Genomic DNA, 19,356 nt, shown 5'->3' on the forward strand with positions numbered 1-19,356 from the left:
CCCCATGTCTCTTTCCCAGCCGGGCAGGTCAAGCCAAGGGCCAGGCCCAGGCTTAAGTAGTAATAGGAACCTTGGTGGTCAGATCTATTTTCTGCTGTGTGCAGGCAGAGTTGGGCCAGCCTATCCCATGTGATTACAGAGTGTGAAGTGACATTGAAACCTGGGATCAGTCCTTTGTCTTTATCTGGCTTTTCTGTGGAAAAAGCACACACAAGTACGCACGCATACGGCCACACAAACACACACACACACACACACACACACGTATACACACAATAGGGTGAGCAAACACTACATACATAGGTGCATGCACACTTATATACCTACAAACATGCAAAAAGACGTACACTCACACTTACCCACACACCCACACACACATGCCTATACAGACACAAACACAAGTACATCGTTGATTTATTTTGTGGTTCATTACTTTTAGGAGAGTGGTCTTGATGGAGGCTTGATTTATTTAATCATTGCCAAGTAAGGGCTGGCAACTGTGCACAAAACAAAATTAGAATAGGGTTTTCCTAAAAAAGTAAACTGGGATTTGAATATATTTGAATATATATTACAAAATATAAATTAATAAAACAAAATAAATCAAATGCATCATTAATATACATGGCCATAATACTTTTTGGCGACTCTTTTTGTACACGCTACGTCCAAAAGGTGGCGCAAGACGGCCAGTACAATGAAGGTAACATCAAGTGGCTTTAGTAACATAAAAAGGAAAGTTTTATGCAAATTGCTCCATTTTCTGGATTGACAAGAACTCCTACTTTCTCTGCATGTTGATCTTCTGACCTTTCTGCCAGGTTGTTTGCTGGTGAGTGTGAGTGTGACCGAGCTCTTACGTGATTGGCTTGTGAAAAGGAAAATCAACAGGCATTCAGGGCACACGGGATGGGTTTGAACGCGGTTCAAGTCCAGAATTTCGGTGCCCATATTATTATTATTATAATTCACACATGTTTTATATTGAAATGTAAATTTAGGCAGTGACTGATATGTCATTGGCATAAAAGACCCATGTATACATGACCTTCTGTTCATCCTCTCTATTGAATAATTTAAAAGCGGTTTAAACTGACAGCCTCAGACCACACTTAAATATCGGAAGTTATGAAATATCAAGATAGGTTTTCAAGTGTTCTTATTTCACCATGCATAAGCATGTTACACAGTTTCTTTACATAATCCTCGTATATCGACACTCATGCATGCGATTTGGGCCATCATTGGCCCGGGGGAGAACGTCACACTAATACTACAGCAAGTTGTTTCTCCACCGTGTGTGTGCGTGTGTGTATGCATCTGGGTGTGCGTGTGTGTTAGCCAATGATCTAAGTGTGTACCCATCTGTAAGATGCTTGGACACTGTTTGCCTGTTTTGACAACTGATGGAGAAAACTTTGGTAATGTGACTTCTATTATCCCCCCCCTCCCCCCGGAAAAACAGAGGAAAAACCCAGAGTTAAGATGACATTTAAATCAGCCCTTGACCGTGCGTACTAGCGTATTAGCTGTGTGTGTGTGTGTGTGTGTGTGTGTGCGTGATTGATTCCCAGGAGGGTTCTTCCTGAGTTGCTGTGTGTGCGGCTGTGCGTGTTTGGCGGTGGCTGGGTAAATAATTGATCAAGCAGCCAGGATCAATGTGGGGAAGAGACGCTGGTAAATGAGGCCCTGACTGAACCCCCCCCCTCAAAAAAAAATGCCTTTCAGCAAAATGTAATTCAATTCATTGGGCTTCAGGAAAACAAATGTACGAATAAAATCCCGGGGAACAAAAATGAGTTTGCTTTCAATCCCAGTGGTGCTGTGGGGTTCTGCTCCTTAAAGACCACCTGAGACCCCAGGGAGACACGCGCGGCAGACAACACGCCAACGGGAATCGATGCAAAGTTCATTCGTTCTGTATGTCTGCGATCCGGGTCATGTCTGTGGGACTGCCCATCGATTCACTTTGGACGTGTATGTTTGCCCATTCATCCATTAATGTAACCATTCATTCATCCGTTGAATCATTCATTCCTTCGATTGTGCATAAGCCACCTTATATCCGTCCATCTTTCGATTGAATTCTTTGTGTATCCATGAAGGCATGCCTGCAAGCATACATTCATTCATTCATCAATCATTTATTTTTCCATTTAATTGAAGTAATGAATGTTACTGTCCATCCTTTTCTTCACTTATTCACTCATCCTTTCATAAAGTGATTGATTCATCCATCCTTTTGTGCCTTTATGCAACCTTCCATTCATCCGATGTGTGTCAATTTATTAAGTTGATCAATTCAATGAATTATAATGTAAATACTGTGCTTGATCATCGAATATCTCCCTGCGGGGCTGTGTGGTTGGTGTATGTGGCGTGTGTGTGTACGTGTGCGCATGGGTGTATTTGATGTGAGGCATGTTGGGAATTGTCACTGTGTTGACTCTACCAGAATGCAAACCATATTCCCATCTTGGCCCTTACATTACATTCCCATAGGTAGCATGTAGCCCCAACATGCTAACATCATGAATATTCATGAGGTGCTGCAAGCCCCCGTGGGACCGTATCTCTGTGCTCAGCCACCAGCGTTGTGTGACAGGCCCATCTGTGTGTGAGGAATGGCGGCGGTGGTGATTGCTTTGTTGTGTGCATCCGCGTCGTAATGGTTAATCATCATAAGGTAAACGCTGAGATGGATCATGTGACAGACGACATGGGAACAGGGGGAAGGATGGCGCGCCGCTAGCGTCCGCCTTGTCTTAACCAAAGGCCCGGGCTGGTCCGAGCCCTAGCGCTCTGTCACTTTTAGAGGACATAAATATGCCTACATGATGTTTATTAATGTTTCTCTTACTTCCTGGTGCTAATGTATTCATGAGAATGAATGTAAGATGGTTCTAACGCAATTCATCATCATCTCTTCCACCCTCTCCCACCGTTTATCTTCTCTCTCTCTCTCTGGCAACCTCTCTTTTTCCTCTATCTATCTCCAGCCCTATAGAGTCCTGTCAGAACTTCTACAAAGACTTCACGTTACAGATCGACATGGCCTTCAACGTCTTCTTCCTCCTGTACTTTGGTTTGCGGGTAAGTTGACAAATTACAAATCACAAGTGTACACATACACCAATACAATTATTCCTATAGCATCTTTTGAAATATGATAACAGACACGTTAAAAGACAGAGAATTCTTCCCCCAGAATTTCCATTCATCGTTAATGCTTGAAATACACGCCCACATGTCAAACCAAGATACTTTCAGTTCTTTATATGCACTTGTGCAATTGTGGAACACAGCATCCTTCAATGTCGACGCAGTTGCACATTTGTCATTTGGCTGACCTTCCTTAACATAAAGATAATCTTAGGATGCCCTTTTTTAGTGCGCTTCCAAAACTCCCATTTGTTAGCTGCCACCGAGCATTGCGCTAACATAAGACCGATAACAACTAGCCTTCAGCGCTGCTAAGCTACACTGCTACACTGCTGATGCCTCACTGCTATTATGGTCTGCTCTTATCCAGTTCATCGCAGCCAACGATAAGCTGTGGTTCTGGTTGGAGGTCAACTCTGTGGTGGACTTCTTCACCGTGCCCCCCGTGTTTGTCTCCGTATACTTGAACAGAAGCTGGCTCGGTGAGTCCGTCAGTCTGTCAATCTCCTCATCTGCACCTATCACAATGTGTACAGAATGGTGGTTGTATTTGGGGGGAGTGTTCTGCCCGAGTCAGGTAAGGCCTTAATGAGATGATTGTTGACCGGTGAGGTGCTCTGCCTGGCACACCTCAAGCCTGGCACAGGTGTTACCTGTTGTCCTCATATGTACACACACAAAAACACACAAACACACACTTTTAGTCGCACAGTGGAAGGAACACCTTGACCTGTATTGTGTAGCGGCCTACTTACTGTGCATTTAGACGACCCTGTCCTACATGCCACTGCAGTAACGGGAATGAGGTTGCTTCCACCAAGGGTCTCTCTGTGATCCGCAACAGGACCTGGATATCCCAGCTTGTATACAGCTTAGTGTTTCTTAGATCACTGTTGACTTCATCCCAACCATGGTGTCGTGGATAGGGTGTTCAACTCCCGGCCAAGTGCCACCGGGTTTTGATCTCCGATGTCTGCAACCTAACCTGTAGTCGTCCTGGAGCAAAACCACCTAACCCATACCTGCTACTGAAGTTCCTTCATTACCAATTGCTTTGGAGTAAAGAATTATTATTCATCGAGTCATTGAACCGTAACACATTCGAAGATGCGCAAAAATAATACAACACAAGAAAACAACAGGTTACATAATCATCTGATATGATATGAGCGTATGAACCAGAGAAGCATCAGGATACCATCAAATATAGTTTTCTTCTTGGAAATCTTTTCACAATCGTGATGAAAGGGTCCCAGCTACTGTTTCTATTACCAGCAGTTCTTAAGAGGGATTCTACAATACCCTTCCCTTGATCTTCCAGGTCATTAGAAAGAGCAGTAGCTTGTGAGTCGCCCAAGCCAGATGTATTATGAATGTGGTGACAAGCTACGTGCTAAGACAGCCACGCTAGCTACACTAGCTAAGCTACCCTGTTGGAAATCTGGAATTGATGATGCGAAGAGGTCTCCGTCTCCTTCCCAGAATGCCCCGGGTACGAGCGCCCCCGCGATGATGAAAGGCTGTGCAAGCGGGGTCTTAACTCCTCGCTGACACTCTCGTGCACATTCTCGCGCACACAGCCATGCAGCATAGTCGTGCAAGTTGAAGATAAGCCTGGCAAGGTGGGGAGGAGACAGGGGATTGGCCCCCAAAAGATGGCTTTGATATCGATGAAAGGAGGGGATCACGGACATTTCTTATTCTTATTTCATATCCTCTGCCCTTTTTAAGATTGTCACATGATATCTGCTGCAAGAATGTTTTTGTATTTTATTTCATTCCCTTTGAATGAATTGAATTTCTTTTTTTGACTGTAAAATCCCATCATTCACAGTTATTCAATTATAAACACACAATTAAATAGCGTTTACTATGTTGGACTTGACAACCTAAAGGGTTTAATGTTGCCTATAGGTTCTACATTTACAACGTGTTGGATACTCTCCTCCTGAATGCTGTTTGGGTGCTAGTGTCTTTGGCAGCAAAGCACACAAGGAACGCCCTAATGCTAATGCTTCTAGATATATTACTATGCATGCGGTATATAATATCACTGTTCCATTACCCTTATGGAAATGAGAATCACGATGCATGTTTAGTCGTCTGTGTAGTGTTCTGTCGTGCCTATGTTCATGAGGTAACCGTCAACGTCACTGTCCCTAACCTAAACGTATGTGGAAATAAGAGCCGGCCGCTTCCCGACCATCTCCGTCCCTCCGGATCCATGAATCACCCGGCCCATTATCACAGCGCTTCGTCCGGACACCTCCCAGTAGAATAATTGTTTTCCCAATAATCAATAACGTCCGTCCATAAAAGCTGCTCTATTCATTTTGGTAAGTGTACACTTTCGCATCAGGCTCAGTGTTTTCTTGTTCTTCACATAATTAAGAACCAGTGTGGCAGTCAGGACCTTGAAGGCCGTAAAGGGGTTTTGTTGACCGTTTCCTTTTTTTTCTGCAAAAATACCTTCTCGACTCTTACCTGAAAACAACTACACACACCCCTCTACTGCCACTTCCCTGACCCCTGCGTAAGGACATGACCGGTAGCAAGGCCGGGGGAGGGATACGTGGGTCATCAATAAATAACCGACCAGTGAAAACAAGTGCTGGCACCTTTGCGGTGGCAGCGGTCTGGTCTGGTCTATACTCTTTAGGCCGAGTAGATTGTAAATTTATGCCGCAATCATTTTCTAATCACCTCAGCTCCGCTCGAACAAATTGGACACTTATGAGCAAGGGAGAAGGAAAGGGGGAAGAGGAAAAAGAAAGAGAAAAAAGAAATGAGGCTCATACTTAAAAGGCTGAGCGAAAGTTGTTAATGAAAAATTCAGCCTAATCTTCTTATGCCACTTGGGCTCCTGGCTCCTGGGAGAGTAGGAGCCGTGCAGAGGTTGGATTAGTGCGGCGCTCTTTGAAAGTTGCAAGCAGCCACTAAGAGCGCAGAGAACCACCCCCTCAACCCCCCACCCCCAACCACCCCTGACTTCCCCACCTCAGCGCTCTTCAAGTACCTCTACTGCACCCCCTACACCCTACACGGCGTCTTCCTGATGTTTTGATACCATTTAATTGAGTTGAACCACCCGGTAGTGATTGATCATTGGTCTTTTCAGAATCTTCTCACTGGTGACATCACAAGTGGGCGTGTCCACCCAGATGACAGATGGCCTGGGGGGTTGCTGCTTTGGTCCCCAGCTCCTCCTAGCCAAGTGTTGAGGTGTCCTTGAGCGAGACACCTTACCCTAAATGATCCTGGATAGCTGGCTGAGTGTCCACAGGATATAATAGCACTACTGTATATCAATCAAGCCAAAATTAATATACCTTTCATTTAATTTACCATTTATGGATCACACTTCCAACCTGGCAGTAACATAAACGGCCCTTCAAATGTATATCGTTTGTTCTGTATTGATCGATCATAAAACCAAGTGAAAGTTTGATCCATCAGAGTGTTGGTGGATCAAACACAGCAAGCCAAGCCAAGTTGAATAAACATGCCCATGTAACTCACACTGCAGACTTTCTGGACTATTATTACAAAAATACAGGAGGCCCTTCCATTTCATTTTGAACTGACACTGCCCTCTAGTGGTTCTTGATGTAGTGTCAGAATCGGGCCCTTGAAGAGGTTTTCCATAGACATGGGTTTATACAAGCTTGCTATATCTTTTTCTTCAATGACAAGAGAGCCACCCTGGCCAGTAAATAAGGAGAGGAAAACTCATGTTGTTGTTGTGTGGCTTACGCCTCCCGTTTGCTCTACGTCCCTCACATTTCAAAGCTCTGCAGCATTACTGCACTGTGCATGCCTCATACTGAAGAGATGCACTATTTTAAAGAGAGTAGGACTGGGTGGTGGTTTAGCCGGGGCTTAGAGAGGGACTTGATGCTTTTATGAATTAACATGCACTTGGAGGGGTGTACAGCTTGCTTGTGTGTGTGTGTGCGTGTGCGTGTGCATGTGTGTGTGTGTGTGTGTGTGTGTGTGTGTGTGTGTGTGTGCATGTGTGTGTAGTAAAGTGTAATATCCTCCCAGGCCGCTGATTGATAAAAGACTCCAGCAGCAGGCAGGCAGGACCTTGTGACCGGAGGTGTATAGGGTCTTTGTTCTTGGCTCTCAGGACCTCAATGAAATTACTCTCTCTGAATGAGCATCTGGCCAGCGGACACGTGTGTGATGTAATGTGTGGGTGGTTGTGGTGTGTGTAATGTGTGTGCATGTGATATAATGAGTGTGTGTGTGTGTTTGTGATGTAATGGGCTTCTGTGTGTCTGTGTGTGTGTGTGTGTGTGTGTGTGTGTGTGTGCGTGATATAATGTGTATGTGTGTGTGTACAGAAGAGGATTTGCCATGTGTGGGGAAGGGGATTTTCTCTCGCTGAGGACACATGTGTTCGCGGGACCAGATATTCATTGAGATTTTTTTTCTGGCATCTGTGCTGGATTCAACCCCCCTGGGTCCTACCCTTCTATACCCGCCCCCGCAACCCTAACACCCCTCCTCCCACAGCCCTGTGCAACTAGGTACAAGTCAACAAACAAACAGCAGATCCCCTCCCACACACACACTATCACACACTTTCGCACACACACACACACATACACACACACACACACACACACACACACACACACACACACACATAGTATCACACACACACACACACGCACACGCACACACACGCACAAACACACTTTTAATAACAAAGAATAATCACAGACACGCACCCTACTGCACACTATCCCACTATAACACGCAGAAACAAACATAAACAAAAACAGAAACACACACTCACATACACACATGCCTGCACATTCACAAATACTCAACCGTGAACACTGAAAAAGATATGCACGCACACATGCATCTATGCGTATTTGCACAGAAGCACATCGGCAAACTCTGCGTGAAAGCATGCAGACACAGATGCTACAAATCCTGAGCTAGAATGCAAACGCTAACCAATTACTTATCCAAATTAGATCTACATCTAACCTCTGCACGGATCAGTAGCTCCAGTAGCACACAATCCGCCACAACTCGTTCTTGTTACCGTCATTAACACTATTAATCAAACTCACTTCACATTTGAATAACACCATAATCATACATACCAACCACAAAAAAAGGACCCTCAGTGCTAGAACATGAGAGATGAGATTGACGATGATGATAAACTCAATTATTCCCATGTTTCAAATTCGTCTTGGAAAAAGGGTTGAGTTAAGGCCGGACAATGAAAATCAACTCATGCAGGGTTAGTTATAATGTAGACTCATATACATTTCTTTGTATGTTGTCATTCCACGAATCTAAACCAACCTAGCAAACCGCCATGAATCCCTCACCGGGCGAGAGACCTAGGATTGATCCGTATCTGTGTCGTCGTACCATTGTATCACCTCTCGTCCTGGCGCCGGTTATCAAGAAAGGATTATTTAATCCTGTTCCACATTTGTTCTTTCCGATCTCATTTTATATCATCTTTCATCAGCGGGCTTCAGGTGGCTTTTGTATAAAGCCCCACCTCCCTGCGATGATTTCGATTGGCGAGTGGAGATTAGTAATCCTGTCAGAATAATAATAATCATAAAAAAGCTAAAAACCAGCGACTCCCCCTCCAGTGAACGATGACATGGGATGGTTTGAGCCCCTGCGGCGGCCGTGTAGACGGATGTGACAGGTATAACACCAGGCTCTTTCTCACTCCCCCCTCGGTGTCTAGACTTTAGCTGGAAGGATACGACCCAGAACAGTGAGAGCTTTATACTATCGCTATTCCTGCCCAGTGACTCAGCACTTTCTTTTGTCAAAGGAATACGACGAAGAACAAGACCTTTGACCCAATAAGAATCGCCTCAACTTTGAATATATGTTTTTATAATCAGTTCCTGGAGTTATTTCGAAGATTTCTACTCATTGCACCATTCCTGGAGATAGAAACATTCGATACGGTTTAAAGTAGTTTATTTTTATAGTTTTAATTCCTTGACTACCATGATTCCTCCGAAGTTGCTTATGTACCGTTGCCAGCGTAGTGATGCTTGTGCCGATGTTCCCCCGGAAACGTGGCGGAGGAAAAAGTCTTGTGGGGAACTTTTTCAAAATGGCTACCGGGTGAGGCTTGCCCATCATGTCCACCTCAATGGGGAGGGAAACCAGAGACCTGCCACTGGTCTGTTCCATTCGGCCTGCTGGTCACGTCTTAAGGTCCTGTCCAACTGGGGTAAGAGCTGCTGTCTCAGGGAAACTGCATAGTATCTATTCTTAATAAAAAAAGATCTGGGATTTACAGTTTATTCAGATCGAATACTCACATTAATCGCTGCACTTCTATTATATCTGTTTGGTCACATATTCTTTATTCTATATTCTACATAGATATTTTTTGGATTGATATTTTACTTTATTGTCCGGACACAGTAATTCCATCTGTATTACTGTGCATTTGACGTTAAAAAAACATTGACTTTGACTTAAAAATAGCAGTTATGGCTCTGAAACTATGAAGTTGTGTAGTTAAACTATTGCATCTGGAATCAGCTCCTCCTTCTCTGGACCACACTGGACACATCACTCTGACACACTTTCAATACTGTCATTCAATAATGAACCATCAAATTGTTTCACCTCAACAGTCTCAACGTTGACATTTACGTTGTGTGTTAAAAAATGTATGACTCATTGTGTATATAAAAAATATATGTTTATCTTTGCTATGACACTTGGCTTTCCTTGACTAGGATTTATAAAGCACATATCTTCTTTACATCATCACGTTATGGTTTATAGATATTGCTGAAAAGACATACAGTGGAAAGACTAACCCCTACAACAGTTCAACGCTATTACCGCTAATACTTCAAAGAGCTCCTCACACACACGCCCAGCCCACAGTGTGAGGGCTCAGTGTGTGTGGCGCTGCATAGAGATCGGGAGGCAGGCAGGTGTTCATTGTTCCGTAATCCGTGAGCGAGCAGCAGCCGTAACGTTCGCCTCCTGGCTTTCCTTCTAGTTTGAGCCGTCTAAAAATACGCAGAAACAATCCAACTGGCACAGCGGGTTTTACCCCTTCTGCTTCAGTGTTGTCTTGCCCCAATTCTGCCGTAGCATCTCTTTTTATTAGCACGATATACAAGTATGATACATTTGTGCTTCTGTCTTTTTTCTGCATACTCCGCAATATATAGGTATGATTATTAGTAGGGCTTTGTAAGAACAATACTTCAATCTGAATCCAAGTGTAAATCTTGTAGTAGGTCTCTAGTAGGTTAATACAATTCAATAATTGTATTAACCTACTTATTTATTACACAACGTAAATAATATAGAAGAGGCAAAGATCTTCATATAATAGTTCACTATATTTCTGAGATTCTCAAGTTTTCTGGCTTCTTTTTTTAACACAGTGGTTTCAACATAGACATTTGTGCTTGTTGAGTGACAGCTGTCACCCACTAAGTGAAATGTAAAGTTACACTTCTGGTGTGACGGCCTTGAACATTTCTCCATCACACGTCACCCTGTTCTGATAGCAGTTGGTTGGAGTTTGTCTGACTAAACTCGTTTTTTATCTATTTGATTTCTCTGAGTATTTTGGGCAGCCTGTTGTTATTCTGCTAAAAATGTTTTAGCTAGGCAGCTACACTTCAGGTCAATATACTAAATGTACTCATTTCTTTCTCCCTTTCGTCTCTACCTGTCTCTCTCGATCCTCCTCTTCCTCCTCTTCCTCTCCCAGGTTTAAGATTCCTGAGGGCGCTGAGGTTGATACAGTTCTCCGAGATTTTACAGTTTCTGAATATATTGAAAACAAGGTAACCAAGTGACGAGATTGTGTCCACATGGAGTCTAATTAAATCTAATGTCACATGTTAAAGTGACACTAAGTTAAATCTCAAGGCACATGTTTTGCCCTTCATTTTCCTCAAATATTAAATTTTTCAATGATGCACTTTTGAACACACATTTATGAATTTAAAATGTTTAGTTACCGTTTTTGGAGCAGTCAAGCCCAGTTGATAAAAAGTATTTTGCAACCACTTCTTCTTTTCAAAAATACATTCACTTAATCTTCTTCTCTTGTTTTTCTCGTTCTACTCAGCAATTCCATCAAGCTAGTGAACCTGTGCTCCATCTTCATCAGCACATGGCTAACAGCCGCTGGATTCATACATCTGGTAAGTGTGGTTTAGAAGGGGAATTAGGATTAAATATCTGTTAACGTTCTGGGACATTTCACTGAAATTACCAGTATCAAAGTAAAGCATTGTTGAAGGAAATAAGATTCCGGAGGACCATTGAATAGATGCCTTGTAAATCAGTATTATTTCACTAGCGAGAGAAATTCTATATTCCCAATTTGAACACCAGATGTCAGTGTTTAGCCTTAGTTAAATTGATGCTTCTCATATCACTTCTATTACAATCTAAATATCGATGGTGTGTCCCACAACATTTGATATATATATCAATAGATAGACATCGAGAAAAACAGCTGCATCCTTGTTGATAAGCTGGCTTGGTGGGGGAAATACAGCTGGGGAGGTTAGGCTTACTTAACCACACCCTATGCCTCTCTTTATTCAATTAGCAAAGCACTTAGCATAGTTGGTTCTGCACATTAATACTTTGTTTGTCCTTGTTATTGTTGAAATGAAATCCGATTATGGTAAGTATTTAAATATTACTGATTGTATGCCTTCCAATTTAATTGTATTCACTCAAACAAGGTTGTCCACATTATTTTTATTGAATTATATTTATATCTTTGTTAATTAACTCATTCATTAAATTATTAAATTAATGTAGCAATTATGAGTTTATAATGGATATGTGCTTGCAGATAACCCGTTTTCTATTTCTACAAGTACCCTAGGCCACCACTAGATGTCAGTCTTGGTTCAATAAAAGAAATAGAAAATAAATCACCAATGTCCTTTTTTAATCATGTTTGACTGAATGCATGAGCTGTTTCAGCTGTGTCCAATACAGACAAACAAACCTCACAACTCAGTTTAGAAAACACACCCGACATAATCCCCCTTTCTGTCCGTCGGCCCGTCTGTTCACCCTAACCCTAAAACCACCTGTCCATTCCTATGTCCCTCTAGGTGGAAAACTCAGGGGATCCATGGGAAGACTTCAAGAACTCCCAGTCCCTCTCGTACTGGGAGTGTGTTTACCTGCTGATGGTCACCATGTCCACAGTGGGCTACGGAGATGTCTATGCAAAGACCACGTTGGGACGGCTGTTCATGGTGTTCTTCATCCTCGGCGGTTTGGTAAAACAACAGCAACAGGCTTTTCTTGACCTTCATAGCCTCCCACCCCACCCCACCCCTACCCTACCCTGGTCCTTTCCCCGAAACCCTGCCTGCCCCTTGCCAACGTTCCTGGTAGAGCTGTCGTATTGAGACTAAATGTTTTTCTCTAGAGATATGTGTCATGTGTTGACTGTTTGGCTCTTAAAGCCATTGTGTTGTTATGGTAGGCCATTTTGTTGCATTGTACTTTTTAAAAAAGTTCTGTGAATCCTGAAACAGTATTGTCACTGTCATGTCATTGTCAACGTTGATCCATCCCCTACTGTTCGGCCTCCCGTGTTTCGTCCACTTGTAGTTACTATGTGCTTCCCCCCCCAACCCCCCAAGTCTGTCCACCTCCAGTATCTGTTGAAGGAGTAGAGAGTTCAAGAAGACGTTGATATCCTGTGCTAGCTGTTGAGGTTTCAGGACGCTCGTGTCTCTCCCGCACGCCCTCCCCACCCCTCAACAATCCCACCTCTCTCACCCTCTCCCCCCCGATACTCCTACCCCCTAACACTGTTTGCCCCCCAACACTCCCACTCTCCCCCCTAACACTCTCAGCATCCTCCAACACTCCCCCCAATACTCCCATCCCCAGCACTCCAACCCCCCAATACTCCCATCCCTAATACCCCCCCCCCCCCCCGATGCTCCCACCCCACACTGCCGCCCCCCCAATATTCCCACTTCCAACCTTCCTACCCATCCCACCCAAGATAATCCCACAAACCCTACACCCCACCTTACACCCCACCCTACACCCCACCCTACACCCCACCCCCCCTACCAAGCCAACAAACACAGGGGCAGGGGGATCCGACCTGGGCCACCTTGACTGATGCCACAGCACCACTAGCCAGTAAGATAGCCAGCCAGTAAGCTAGCCAGCCAGTCAGCCAGCTAACCAGTAAGCTAGCCAGCCAGTCAGCCAGCCGCCAGCCTGATTGTACCCACCTTCTAGTGATAGTTTCCTCTTCCCTGGCTCAGCTGCCCCGCACAAACACATAGGTACGCACACTCACTCACTCACTCACACATACACATGCACACGCACGCACACGCACATATTCATACAAACGCATCACAGTTACCCTACACATCTGGACCACATGTACAGTATATACACACACACACGCACACTCACACGCACACACACGCACACGCACACACACATTCACGTAAGGAGCAGACAACCCCCCCACACACACACACACACACACACACACACACACACACTCCCATTATGAGCAGACAACCCACACACATCCCCTCAGAACCCAGCCTATATCCCTCACCCCGACCACCACCATTAGCGAGGGCCAGGGTTATTATTTATACAAAAGAGTAGAAGAACAGTCGGTGTGTTTAATAGTGGGAGGAGCCAGCACCTCATACCCCTGACGACCTGCAGCTGTGTGTGTGTGTGTGCATCACATGCGCCATATGCGCCGGTGGTCATAGCGACGGCCCTGCTCTGGTTCTCCAAGGGCTGAGAAAGATCTGGAAATCTTTAGGGCCAAGCAGTGGCCTTTTACGGCCGCTTCCCATCAGAGTCGGTAACTGTTCCAGGGTGCATAGTCTTTCAACAACCCCCACCCCCCACCGACACCACCAGCATCACCACCAGCAGCAGCAGCAGCACCACCACCAGCACCACCGGCACCACCCCGACCTGCCCTTCAAACTTCACATCGTAGCTGGACGTGCTTAGGTGTACGTCTCCAAGGGCGTTAGGGGCATGTTTTCAGCATGAAAGATGCTAGATGATAGCTTAGCTCAGGAGAGGAGGAAGCAAAGGGAGCATGCCATGGCAAGCTACCAGGCAGCTGTAAGGCTGTATGTGTTCCTAGAGGCTTCCTTGATGTGAGGGATTATCCTAGGTGAGGGAGAGAGAGAGAGAGACAGCGAGAGAGAGAGGTCTCTTTAGGATAGGGCAAAAAGGCGGTGGACCCCTGCAAAATGCATCCAGCTCATTATCCTGAACAACAAATGAGTCTTAATGTGTTCTGCAGCTGTGGATCATCAGGTGAGCCCGTTCAAGTCCCCCTCGCCGCGGTGTCTGTGTTTGTTGGAAAGAACATGGCACATAGGTTGTTTTTTTTCACCCCCCGTAGTTCTTGATAATGGCTGTAGGAAGGTTCCGGGTGAACTCGTAAGGGCATCCTGACTCAGGGTCAGCTGTAGCCCGCCTTCACACCAATCAAAGCACTTTTTTTGTTTCTCCCCCTCAAAATGTTAAGTTAACCATTTTTTTGAGCAGTCGAGCCCAGTCGATGACAAAAACAATGACTGACTATGACTAAATAAGAATTTTCCAAAGAACTTTTGTCTCCAAACCTCGGAGCAAACAATTCCTCCCCCCAAAAAACCACACACTGCGACGTAATCGTCTTGTTATTTTTTTTAGTTTCTTCTTCTGTCTCCTATCTTCTCCTTAGGCCATGTTTGCCAGCTACGTCCCTGAAATCATAGAGTTAATAGGAAACCGCAAGAAATATGGCGGTTCCTATAGTGCTGTTAATGGGAGAAAGTAAGTATTCCAGAAGGTTCTCTGCTGTTCTTGCTGTGCGCGGTAGAACCCTCTCTGCATGCATCGTTTTTTCTTTTTTTCTTTTTGTTTTCTGTTCCATGCATGTAGGCCATGTTTGCTCGCTACGTGCCAGAAATTGCCGCTCTCATCCTTAATCGGAAGAAATACGGAGGGAGTTATAACTCGACCCGAGGCAGAAAGTAAGTTCAGATCCAGACAAGGTGTGGTAGTGTGACTCCAGGTCACGCCCCCCCCCCCTCCCTACCCCCACACTGCAAGCACCGACGTCTAAATTGACGCTTGTTGTCAAAATGTCAAAGTCCCACTGCGGGATTGGGGAACTTGGCCATCGGTACGAACATGTCCACGCACCTTTCTCTCTCACCTTTCTCACCCTTCTCTCTCACCTTTCTCTCCCACCGTCTCTCTATCTTTTCTATTATTCTCACTTTCTGTCCTCCCTCTTTGACTTTTCTCCTTTCCCCGTCTTTCTGTATGCCTTTGCATTTTCTCTCTCTCGCTGTCTCTCTCTCTCTGTCGCTCTCCCCCCCCCCCCCCTCTGTCTCTGTCTCTCTATCTCTATCACTCTGTCTCTCTATCACTATGCTTTAAACAATCATTTTTGTGCTTCTCCCTTTTGTCTTTCGATCTTTCTTTCGTTCTTTCCCTCTCCTTCTGGGCACATCCTGTGTTGATATTTGCTCTTGTTTGAAACCAGAGATTTCATGACTGCTCAATGATCCACTCGGTAATGTTCACCTGTGCTGCTTCTTAACCACATCATCAGTATGTGTCGCATCGCTCCATGTGCTCAAATTTATTCCAGCCCAAACCATGAATATATTGGATGCAGTATGATCAGAATCCCAAATCAAAACGAGTCATGAAACCCCTACTCTGTGCTATTGATTTAGACTCACAAGACAAGAACTACCTCAACAAAAATCTCCAACTGCATTGTTATTGGTGGTCTTTCCTTGAAGTATTTGTCCGTAAATCAATGGCATACTGCAGGATATGATTTATTTTCTCGTTTCTGTTTTATTGCTCGAGTTAGTATTGCACGTACATGACTTCTTTCTTTCTCCTATCCATCTAGCATCATATGTTCTCCCTCGAGATGTAGACTTGCCTTTTTTCTTCACGGATCATGCATAGGGCTATGATTCCTGAAAAAAAAAAATACGATACCCTTCGCCTCTGTACTGTCCCTGCTAACCCATTGCATCATCACCGTGTGACATGGCCTCGACCGCTTGCATCATCAGTGCTCGACATGAATCTGGCCCTGATCTTCAGTCAGCTCCCACACCCTGAATGCTGGATGCCTCGCTCCCATTGGAGGCTTTCAAACGCTCTATGCTTGCTTTGCCTGCTTGCTTCTTGATGCCCGACTGGTCTTTTTTGTGGTGCTAGATGTTGTCCCGAGAGAGGCTTTTTTAGCAGCTTTTTATATATATATATATATTATACATATATATATATATATATATATATGAATATATATGTGCGTGTTAGTGTGTGTTTGTGTGTGTGTGTGTGTGTGTGTGAAGCCTCTCGCACAAAAAAGCGTTTTCTTATGCAACGAATGCCTTGTAAGTGTTTCGTTAGTGGGGTTGTCACTTTTCTTTTTTACTGTTTGAAAAGTTTTGTCCGTACAAAATGTTGTACAGCAAGCGGGCCTTTTCCACGCTGCGGCTCAAACCTTTAGGCTCCCGGCACACACAGACATGTCCTGCCACGTCACGTCCATCGTAGCACAGAGTAGGACTTTTTCTGGGTATATTTCCCCCCTTTTCTACCTTATTATCCTTCTCTCTCTCTCCCTCCCTCGCTCTCTCCCTCTCTCTCTGTTTCTCTCTCTGTCTCTCTTTATCTCTATCTCTCTCCTCTTCTCTCTCTCTCTATCTATCTCCTCTTCTCTCTCTCTCTCTCTCTCACTCACTCACTCTCACTCTCTCTTTCTCTCTCTCACTCTCTCTCTTTCTCTCTCTCTCTCTCTCTCTCTCTCTCTCTCTCCCTCCCCCTCCCCCCAGCTGTCTCTGTCTCCACACGGCAGATGAGCCTGTTTTTGATGGGGTCTGACTGTCACCCGGACGAGACAGACGAGATGTTATGTTTGGACGGGGACTCCGGCTCCGACACACAGACGGGTGTTGAGAGAGGGCCTTGTCAAAACCAAGGAGCACTTTTTCTCACACACTTCTCTTCTCTTACTATTTTCTTTCATCCGACCTCCCCCGGCCCCCCTTCCCTCCCCCCTTGCTCCCCTCTCGGCTTTACTGTACGGCCATATGGTAGCAATCAGCGTCTCCCCGCTGAACACAAAGGCTTTAGAGTGGCACAAGGCTCCAGTAATCAGTTAAATGTGTAAGTGCTTGGCGCGGAGACGTACAGACCCTGACGCGCGTGTCATGTGGGTTTATATTTGCCCCGGAGGGGGGGGGGGGGGGGGGGTTCAGCGCATCATCGCCGGCGAGTGCCAAACTTGTCAGCCCCCCTCCCCACACACACAAACACACACACACACACACACACACACACATGTCAAGCAAACGAGATTAAGAGATTACAAATATTTGATTGATTACTGTTACTCACAAACAATGAGGTCATGAGACATCCTGAGCGGGTTTCTAAATGAAAAGGAGTGCGTAGCGCCGCGGCCTCGCCACGTGAAATGGGCCTTGAGGGTCAGCGGGAAGTGAAGGGAGTTGTGTTGGATCCATATTGGATCCACATTGGATCCGAAACGTGCTTTCATGCTCGTGTTGTGTACAGCGCCCGGTGCAGCGTAGCGTACACCCTTCACAGCCCGTGACAGAGCTCCCCGACCGCATGGCCCTGATAGCGTAATGACAAGCGTTTTGCTCGGTTGGCGCCCTCCCTACTTAGGGCTCTGTGGTTTCCATTACGGCTCCGCGGTTTCCATTAGGTCCCCACTGAGACAAAAGGGGGCTGGCACGGCAAACTGGATTCAACGCTGGTTGAACCCTGACAAATACCCCTGGATGTGGCCCCCCCCCCCGTACTCTACTGTAAGTGCTAGCAGTTTGAGGCGTGGAGAGCGCGTATGGTTGTTAAGCTATCGAGACGACGAACAGAGGTTCGTCGTCGGAAAAAAAACACAATTCCGTAAGAGTTATGATTATTGCCTCTAATCTGCAAAATAGTTGTTAATGCGCTGCTTGCTTATACTTCAGGATAATGACACAAAATGACATAAATGACAAGTTCAGGAGACGTGTTTGTGTTTCAAAGGGACTGTTCTGTAACAGGGACGCCAGTTACAGGTAATTTCCCACCGAAACAACAACCCTTTCATATCTATCAACGGTTATAGGCCCCAACTGCACGCAAACACTTAAACTTAATCAGGATAGACGATTTTTTACAAGATGGAGGAAGCAGGAACACGAGGACTACAGCAGTGCTTTGTGGGTGACTGTGTGTGGCTGGTGTTTGAGCCGTCGTTCTGATGTGTTCTCTGATTACATCATGGGTGTTTGCTGTTTCTGTACTGCATGCTTTTGTTTGTGCATCGTTGCATGTCTTGCTGTGATGAACCGTTGTGATGTTTGATGCATATGATTGAAATGTCTGTTTAGATTTGTCGTTTACTTTATCCTGTAGTAGTCTGATCTTATCTTCCCCCCGTAGATTTGTTTTGAGATGTGTGTTAGATTTAAAGGTTATGCTTTACCATAAAGAAAAAGGTTTTTTTTTAAACAACTTGGAAAGCTATTGCTGGGGAATGGATTTAACCATATCCAACCATTGATCCTGCCAATGGTTTCCATCATGACCCCATCCTATTGAGGACTCTACTTTTCCGCACGCAGCGATATAATCATACACTCAGCCGCAACCACTATTAAATGTCATTGACGCAGACTCCCTGAAATTTATTTTCCTCCTGAAGATTTACAGATACATAATGAAAGCCTTACAGTCTCTTAATTCATAATAAATATGAATCATAGCATCATTAATGAGGTGGAAACGAGAGACTTCCACAGATGAGCCGTCCACTTGGGTGTCCCAGTCATGTCCGAGTTGAGCTCTATGTACTTTGCGTGTGTGTGTGTGTGTGTGTGTGTGTGTGTGTGTGTGTCTGTGTGTCTGTGTGTGTGTGTGTGTCTGTATCGGGGTCAACTTTTGCGGGGGGCTTTGCGTGTCCGACTTCGAGGTCCACCCACCAAAGGCTGACCCCAGGGACCTCCCACACTATATGCCACACATGCAGACGAAAATAAGAAAATCTGCATTAACTTTATACTTCGAGGAGGAGCAGCGAGTAGGAAAACATGAACAATAGTGTTTAATCCATTGGAAAACGAGAGGAGC

General features: G+C 45.0%; 1 protein-coding gene across 2 annotated transcripts in view; it reads left to right on the plus strand.

Moving 5' to 3' along the window:
• kcnma1a (potassium large conductance calcium-activated channel, subfamily M, alpha member 1a) overlaps window positions 1–19,356 on the plus strand; it is a gene marked incomplete at both ends in the record, with an annotated part of 141,117 nt that overhangs the window by 70,114 nt on the left and 51,647 nt on the right. For both annotated transcript variants that reach the window (XM_079729764.1, XM_079729765.1), the window contains 6 exons: window positions 3,000–3,093; window positions 3,533–3,644; window positions 10,913–10,988; window positions 11,276–11,351; window positions 12,285–12,455; window positions 14,918–15,009. In XM_079729764.1, the coding sequence (XP_079585890.1) occupies window positions 3,000–3,093; window positions 3,533–3,644; window positions 10,913–10,988; window positions 11,276–11,351; window positions 12,285–12,455; window positions 14,918–15,009 (621 nt within the window). The remainder of the gene's footprint in view (window positions 1–2,999; window positions 3,094–3,532; window positions 3,645–10,912; window positions 10,989–11,275; window positions 11,352–12,284; window positions 12,456–14,917; window positions 15,010–19,356) is intronic.

The sequence above is a fragment of the Pollachius pollachius genome (assembly GCF_949987615.1).
Source record: "Pollachius pollachius genome assembly, chromosome: 2".
NCBI lineage: Eukaryota > Metazoa > Chordata > Actinopteri > Gadiformes > Gadidae > Pollachius > Pollachius pollachius.